The sequence below is a fragment of the Lepisma saccharinum genome, chromosome 6 (assembly GCF_977018435.1).
Source record: "Lepisma saccharinum chromosome 6, izLepSacc3.1, whole genome shotgun sequence".
Classification (NCBI taxonomy): domain Eukaryota; kingdom Metazoa; phylum Arthropoda; class Insecta; order Zygentoma; family Lepismatidae; genus Lepisma; species Lepisma saccharinum.
Genome location: NC_139234.1, coordinates 40,614,132 through 40,622,846, shown reverse-complemented (window position 1 = coordinate 40,622,846; position 8,715 = coordinate 40,614,132). Strand labels below are relative to the sequence as shown.

General features: G+C 36.0%; 1 protein-coding gene across 1 annotated transcript in view; it reads right to left on the bottom strand.

Annotated features, from left to right (window-relative positions):
* Window positions 1–421: 421 nt before the first annotated feature.
* LOC145989341 (uncharacterized) overlaps window positions 422–8,715 on the bottom strand; it is a 29,471-nt gene continuing 21,177 nt past the window's right edge. The window contains exons 2-3 of the mRNA XM_083124674.1: window positions 2,847–2,969; window positions 422–682 (exon numbers count right to left, since the gene is read on the bottom strand). Of these exons, the coding sequence (XP_082980800.1) occupies window positions 471–682; window positions 2,847–2,969 (335 nt within the window). The 3' untranslated portion in view covers window positions 422–470. The remainder of the gene's footprint in view (window positions 683–2,846; window positions 2,970–8,715) is intronic.

Here is an 8,715-nt window from a genome sequence, read left to right as displayed (position 1 = left end):
AATCCTGGACTGGGCATGGATGTCTGTCAATGTCCATTTATCAATTTCATCATATCATCACTCATCCCAATATTCTCAAATTATCCAAAAGTGGCACAAAAGTAAAAAAAAAAAAAAAAAGCAAATCTATCATTCAAACAATCCTACAGAATTTGTGCACAAATGGTAGAAAACTTTACAACAAATTTTATTTTCAAGTAGATTTATAGTAAGCAGCTTGTAAGTCGGTCAAAAATTAACATATATCATGCATTGAAAAGAACATTGCTAATAACCTTAAATTGCATTTAGTATTACTTTGTTCACGAATTATATTATATTCACAAGCATTTTCATCTAAATTCTTCTATCCTTTATGATAAATTGTCATCAGTATGTTAATTGATATTAATTGGCTTTATGGTAAACGAACATTGCTGTTTTTTATTTACAAAAAGATCTTCCAATAGCGTTTGGATGTATTACATGAATCATAAGATTACAAACAGAAGCAATGTAGTCAAGAGAATAAAGATGTTATGTTCGATTGCATTACCCTTACTACATGCACGTGGTATATCCTCAATTTTATTGCACAAAGACGTGCCGCAGGTTTGATAGTACACATCAAGTTTGGGTGATTTTCTGCAATCTGAAACACCACTTAACTCTTGAACACATTCACGAGCTATTTGAATGATATCTGAAATACAAATAGAGTCGTATTAATGATATTTGTTAAGGATATTATAATTTATATTGTGATATTATTGAGTAAACCTGAATCTTGCCTAAGATATTAAATTAAATTCAATTTCTCAGGTTATTCAATGGTCTCCCTAATTTGGCTTTTACCACGTCGACGACAAAATAATGCTAAAATTATACTTTGGATCTCTTCAAATGATACATTCACAACGCAAGATTGCAAATCTGACATTTCTGGCAAGTTCCAGAAGAGCAGGTCCAGTAGAAGTCGTTCATGTAGCTATGGATAAATCTATCACAGTTTTTCACAAACATTGCTAATTTGCTTTATCTAAACACTGCCCATTACTTTAAAAAATATTACATGTGGAACTAAAGGCATATCAGACATCCTTGTCACCTCTTTATTTTTAGTGCGGAGAGGGAGAGGAACAGTTTTGTTTCGCAAAGGGGGGGGGGGGCATATTTCACGGGGTGATATTTCTTCCCCACGGTAAGCACTATCGACATTGTTTCGCACGGAGGGACCATATTTCGCGGGCTGAGAATCGTTCGCCCTGTATTATATGGTTTTGTTTACCAGGGGGGCTGCATTTCACGGTGTGATATTCTCTCCTCCCCTTCTGATGTTGGCTCATATTTCACGTGTATATTATTTCCCCCTTTTGCGTTCCCAAATCGCAGTTTATTGTAAATTATTTTAAAGGGGAGTCATATTTTCTGGCGACGGACCAAATATTCGTTCCAGCTTGTTGTTAGGGGGCTACAGGGGGGGCTGAGGCCTAGTTTGGGAAGGCTTGAGCATCCCTAGCCCCTATGTAGCGCCGTCCCTGGCAGTAGCGCGTACAACATGGCCGCTTCACTGTTGACTTGCACCGTAGAAGAGCAACGAAGTGTTATTCTTTTTCGTGGACAGAGGGAGTGAAACTTTCTGAAATCTACAGCAGAATGAAGATTCAGTACGGAGACAATTGTTTAAGTCAGGGGAGAGCGTATGAGCGGGTGGAAAGATTTAAAGACGGAAGACGAAATGTCAGTGATGAACATCGGAGTGGGAGGCCAATTTGCGTGGCAACTGAGTCAGTGAACAGCAGATCGATCAGCGATTCCGTTAACTTAGTACTCTTTACCCTGACTTAAACAATTCTCTCCGTACTGAACCTTAATTCTGCTGTAGATTTCAGAAGGTTTTACTCCATCTGACCACAAAAAAGAATAACACTTCGTTGCTCTTCTACGGTTTAATGAATTCCCCTGGTACATTTTTCAATTTGCTTACCTGATATTAAAAGTGATACTTTTTAGGTATTTTCGTGTTATATGTAGCCGAAGAATTATAAAATATACTAATATGAAGACTTCAACATCAACAACCCAGCATATAATTGTGGATGGAAGTAAACAAATTTAGCAAATTTCCCACACATTACAATACAAAAAAATTAAATTCCATAGGAACCCATTGCCGTCCCATTATGAAAATTTGCACACAAATAGTCAATTGATGTCTTCAAAAACATATACTTTTTTCAAAAAAATTAAAAATGATTTTTTCTGATTTAAAAAAAACATTTTTTCGAGTTTTTTTAAAAATTACACAATTCAAATACCACAGTCAGATTGCATTTCAAATTAAAGCTCATTAAAAGCAGAAGAGAATAACACTAATTTGAGCTCTCCAGGTCAAATAGTTTTTGATCTACAGCTGTTTAAACATTTTTGAAAGTCAATAACTCAAAAACTAAGAGCCAAAAAAATCTGAAATTTGGCAGTTTTCGTCAACTTTACTGGTACTACCACTGCACGAAAAATTATATATTTCTGAGATGGAAGGTTCAGACAGACCCCGGTTGATCTGACATGGAATGATCCTGTATTAAATTTAATAAATTATATTTACGGTTATAATTAAGCACAGAACTTATTTGAAGGTAACTAACAGAAACATTGTTTGTAGCACAATTAAGCCTTGTTTCCATATTAAATACACTAAAGTTGCTGACCAAGGAAGTTTATTAAAAGTTGAAAGCTTTTAATTTTTAAAAAACTGCCTTAGTCAGCAACTTTATTGTATAGAAACATTATATTTTTTTTAAATACTTAAAAGAATATTTGTTTGTCTTTATTAATAAAAAAGTTACCTTTTTTTATACTCTTACCATTTTGTTCTTTACTTTTTATGAGGATAGTCTTACAGGTTCCCAATGTGCATATGACCTTTTCAGACGTACTTGCTTTTTTGCATTTGTAGTCTACTGGATATTTACAAATATAACATTCTACTAAAAGAGAGAAAGACATTAATGAGAGGAAAATAGTACATGAATGATTTACTTATTCTCTTAATATATCCCAAAATTTGTAAAGTAAGTCTAATTTCATGAAATCTTTGTTTCGTATAATACGTGTACGAGACTTCTGTCGCCAAATAATCTTAGTGAAGTGAAGTTTCGTTATTTACATTCTGTTTCACAAATATTAATAGCTAATTATAGTTTACATCACATGTTTTAAGATAGGGTGGTGTTCTATACATATATGATTTATAGGTAGTAGTGTATCTATGAATTTCAAAAGGGGGATTTCTTCAGTTGCAGTAAAAGCTACGTGTGTACCTTTAACGACGGCCATAGATGATATTTTTATTTAGTGTAACTGTATCTTGTTTTTTTAATGGAACTGTCATTATCCTCATTGAGATTTATTTAACACTAGAATTTCATTACATTAAGACTAATGAAGAAAGCAGTAACACATCAGAATACTAAATGCACCACTTGAATCAAAAAAATGCATGAAGTAGGTATGTAGCTCAGACCAAAGTCTTAAGAGATTGTGAAGCATGATGCTCCTGCATCAACTGATGCATTAAACTAACGGTCGGCACAGAAATAAATATTCACTTGCATCATGCGATGCACTTTGCCGTTACCTTCACAGACGATATATAAAAATGCGTCAAACTGTGAACCTGATTCTTGGCAAAGGCCAATAACACACACGCATTAAATAAATTTGATGTATATGGCTTTCTGAAAATACCTAAACTAACAATGAGATCATTTATCATGAGGTCAGTAAACGACTGTGTTCAATGCGGTGTACAAGTGAGATTCCTCATCAGAAGTGGAGTTCATGGTAATCGTTGCGGAGCACTGTCCATACTTTACTGGCAGTTGAAGGTCAATAGCTGGTAGTTGAAGACTAACATCCAGGATCAATTTTAATTCTTGGGTAGGTATTCGGACCGTTGTGCTAATATTCAAGTTCAAGCTAAGTGTACAGAACCTAACCGGGCGCTCCTGATTTGCCAATCGACCGTTTACAATAGGTATCTACTATAGAAACAGTGTTGATCTCCATAAACTTTTTATATATCACTCCTTAATACTGTTTGCTGGTCGTGGTTCTCTGTGATAAGATATTCTGAAGTTGATTCGCGTTTTAGAAAATTTTGTCTACATAACAAACAACAAACAACCGCTACTACCAATAAAATCTACTGCTGCATAAGCTCGTATAGGTTACACAAAAAATAATTCTACAAACGTACGTAACTATTGGAATGCTGTGTACTGAAAAAAATATTAAGAAAAGAAAGTTTATATCGTTCGCGTTTCGTTTCCTAAACCAAGGAGCATTTCCTGTTCAATAGCTACAATATAATACATATATATATACAAGGAGATGAAGTTAGCAGATTTGGAGCTATTTTTTTCTTATTTTTTAATTAATTTTGAGTGAATCCTTTCCAATTGTTCTTTAAGGGTTTCTATCAGATAATAACACGTTAATGATATCTAGGAGAGAATGCAGCGAATAACATTTCTCTCAGCAAACTCTCACTATGTTCAGTGAAGATTTAAGTTTGTTTTCATTATCCGGAGGGAAGAGAGGAGGTAATAGCATAATTTTATACATTTATTGACTGTAATTTGCTCCTCGTATTAGTATTAAGTTAGGTGATAAATTTTAGCCTTCACTGAGACACATTCATTTAATTTTAGGCACCAAAGTTTCGATTTACTCTTAATTGAGATTCATCTTGGTACCAGTTAGATAAGCCGGAGACACATTTAACTCGTTTATTTTCAAATAAAATTCATTTCTACTTACCTCATATGCATAGCGGAACATTTTTCAACTTTGGATCACTTTTTTTCCATTAAAAAAATGTTATTTTTAACATTATAATTATTTATTGGCCGTTGCTAATTCGACGGGCAAATCTTGACTCACGTTGTCTATCGTCAACTGATATGCAATATCGACAGCTGATGTGCAGTGTTTCCAAACTTATGAACCGATAAATGCCGCACAAACTATTCACAAAAGGTTTTTAAGCGAAAATTGATCCACAAACCATTCACGGAAGGTTAGGTTAGGTTAAGTTAGGTTAGGCAAACATAGAAAATTGAATTGGAAAAAAAACCGCTTACACGTCACCTTGTAAAACTACCGCGTGGTTGTTACACTAACATTTGTTAACCGAAAATGATTGTTATTAATCCACAAACCATTCACGGAAGGTTATGTTAGGTTCAGTTAGTTTAGGCAAACATCGAAAATTAAATTGGAAAAAAAAATCCCGTTGACACGTCATCTTGTAAAACTACCGCGTGGTTGCTGCTTTGACAGGAGATTACGTAATGGAACGCACGGAACATTTGATTCACGTAGTCGACGGTAATGTTGGCACGAGCTATCGTGCAACGGAGATGCATGAATGACGAAAAATACTTTACTTACAGGCCAAATAAGTTGAACGATTCGAGAAAACAATTTCCGCGGCTTCAGAAAGTCCAGAAGAACTCAATTCCGTAAGTATTTTCTCTTCTTTTCTACTGTAAATTTCAAGAAATGTGTCTCCGGCTTATCTAATCGTTACCTTTATCTTTAGACTTAAATATCTCTTGGAATCACTTGGTGATCCCCCTCTTTATCCTCTACCAACACAAACAGGAAAACTAAAGAGGATATTCAGTATAATATTGGATATACCATTAACAACACTACAGTCAGTGATTTTCTTTAAAGGTATTTTAACACTCATACTCACATGCATTAATCTCCTTCATCAGATGAAACAGAAAGAAAATAACTAAAAACAAAAACCCTCTCATGTTTTAGAAGGCTTTAGATTAAACAATGCAATAATTAGATCAGAAAATGTTAAATGCACAAGAGTTCTATCCATGAGGAACATGTACAACAGAGGTGGTTGTTTTCTACTAATTAGGCACAGGTTAATGAAATACAGATGGGAACTACTTATGCTAATAATGCTACCCAGTTTCATATATATTATAGAATACATCAGATAAATATGGAAATATATATATATTTTAAACGTACGAGATTAAGATATCGCGCTGATTCCTGAAATCTGTTAATATTGTGTATGTAATGCGCAATATTGTGTGTGTGTATAATATTCTTCAGATACACAATATTTTCCAATATAGTTTTTCTGGTTTTAAGAATTGTCTATTGATATGAAAGAAATTTCAAAAAAAGGTAATCCCAAATAAATAAATAAATAAATAATAATTGTCTGTGGATAAGGTGTAATACAAAGGTGGCCTCGTCAGTTTCTTTTTCCAGAATTTTCATGTGACGTAGGTTAGAGTCGCACAGACTTGTAATTAGAAGAAGAGACGATGGCCTTGTGATTGAAGTTTCTTTTCCTTGCTCGCGCATAGACCGGGGTGATGCAATGATGGCGGAAATGGGCATTCTGAATTGAGTCTGTACATGAAACGATTGCATGTTTATGCAACTGCAGCCTTAGCAGTAATCATATTTGTATCTGAAACATTTTAGGGCTGGTTAGAATTCTGTCAAAGCTCTAGAGAATAAACAGTACGGCAAGATACGTGTACTATACTCGGATCTGTCAACACTTAGTAATCGAACTAAGTACACAATGCATTTTTATTATGATATTATAAATTTAATAACTTTGAGAAATGTGCATTTCAGGAATCAAACTTCATAATAATGATATGATCATCTGGCTATCTCTATTGAACGTAACAGTTTCCTATTTACAGTGTACGCAACAAAATATATACAGGTGTTAGTTGTTCGTAAGATTGCATACATTATTAGTATTTTTCCCTTTTCACAAAGTAGGTTTAATTTATTCGGAAACTTACAATTATACAAACTTCATTTTCCATATCCCAAGCTTCGTTAATTACCATTGAAAGTAGTAAAACTGTATATCTTTGTTTATTATTTCTGTTTATATTTTCATTTTCTAGCATGGACAATTGTTAATATATCCAAACGCTAAAATGTTTGGTTTTGCACTTGCATTTTACAAAATAGCCCTTGTATTTTTGCAGGATATTTATACATTTAAACTTTTGAAAAGTATGACACAACTCTCAGTATAATAATAATTATTTTATTTTGTCCTTACGAACAGAGGTCCACATCATAAAAGTATTTTCTAATATCGATCATTTGTTGTTTTGTCTTATCTCTGTTGGAAATGCAGTAGACATTTTCCCTTCCTTTTATATTTACTATACATAATGATAACTATAACACCTCTCTCGCTATAGTTAAGAAAGATATGTGTTCTTACGGCATTTGGAATTCCTTTTCAATAATTTTGTAACTACATTAACGTTTAACTTAGACAACTAAGATCACACACTTAAATAAAAATAAGTAAACTTCTTCCACACTTCTGTGAGACAGCACTGACTTTGCATGTTTCGCTGCACTCTTTGACACCCTTTGTGGTGCAGGTTTTCCCCCAGTTTAAGGTTGGTTCAAAGAAACTGTAGCGGTGTTCAAGTTCATAAGATTCATTAAATACATCATAATGAACCCGTGGATCAGTGACAGGCAAGAGGTCCAACTGCACCAAAGCACCATCGAGGTGTAAGATTTCCCGAGTGGGTTTGCAGCGTTCGTTATGGCTTCAGTTTATGAGCCACGCCTCATATTACCTCGCACGTCGAAGTCCCACTCCTCCTTGCAACTCAAACGATCGAGACAGGACCGCAAGTGGCATGGGGTCACGGGCTGCTATGAACTGCCCATAAAAGCAAGGACTGCAAAACGAGGCACGATGTATGTTTATGAGCTCCAAAGACGCCAAACTTTTGAAGGAGAGTCTTGCATGATGAAAGAATTGCAAATATATATATATATATATATACAGGGTGACAAGAAATAACCCGTACAAAGTTTGGCGTATCCTGCCAAGAATGTAGTGTACCGTAGCCAAATAATTGTTGTGTTATTGGATTCTCCATAGTCTTTTGTAACTGTACCTGTTGTTTCGGCTTCATAACGATTACAGTCTTTGTGTTTCAGACTGTCAACCAAACGCAGTGCAATTTTGGAACTGTGGCGTCAAGGAAAACGTCAATGTGAAATTGTTCGTTTGCTGGGTGTTCCAAAAATGACAGTCTCAGGCGCAGTTTCGGCGATTCAAGGAGCTCGGCCATGAAGGCGACCGTCCCGGAAGAGGAAGAAAGCGTACCGTCAACACGTCCCAGAACCGGAAGATCATCAAAAAGCGAGTTCAGCGAAATCCGAGGGTCTCCATGAGAAAAGTCGCCCGTGAGATCGGGATCAATCGCGAATCGGTGCGGCAAATGGCGAAAAAGAACCTCAACCTCAAGGCATACAAGCTCCAAAAAGTTCAGCTTCTCGCGGAGAAAAACAAGCGCCTGCGACTCAAAAGATGCCTCCCTCTGAAGCGCCGGGCCGCAGGTCAGCAATGGGAGCGCATTCTCTTCACAGACGAGAAACTGTTCACCATGGAGCAGGCGCACAACACCAAAACAACAGGACCTGGTCTGCAGAGGCTCCCGGTACCTCAACCATAGACGAACACAGTCAAAAGCCGCAGTCGGCCATGGTGTGGGGCGGAATTTGCGCAAGCGGCAAGACGGCCCCGGTTTTCGTGGATCAAGGGGTCAAAATCAACCAAGAAGTGTACCGTCGCAACATTCTCGAGAACGTCGTCCTTCCGTGGGCCCAGCAGCACTTCGGCGATACGCA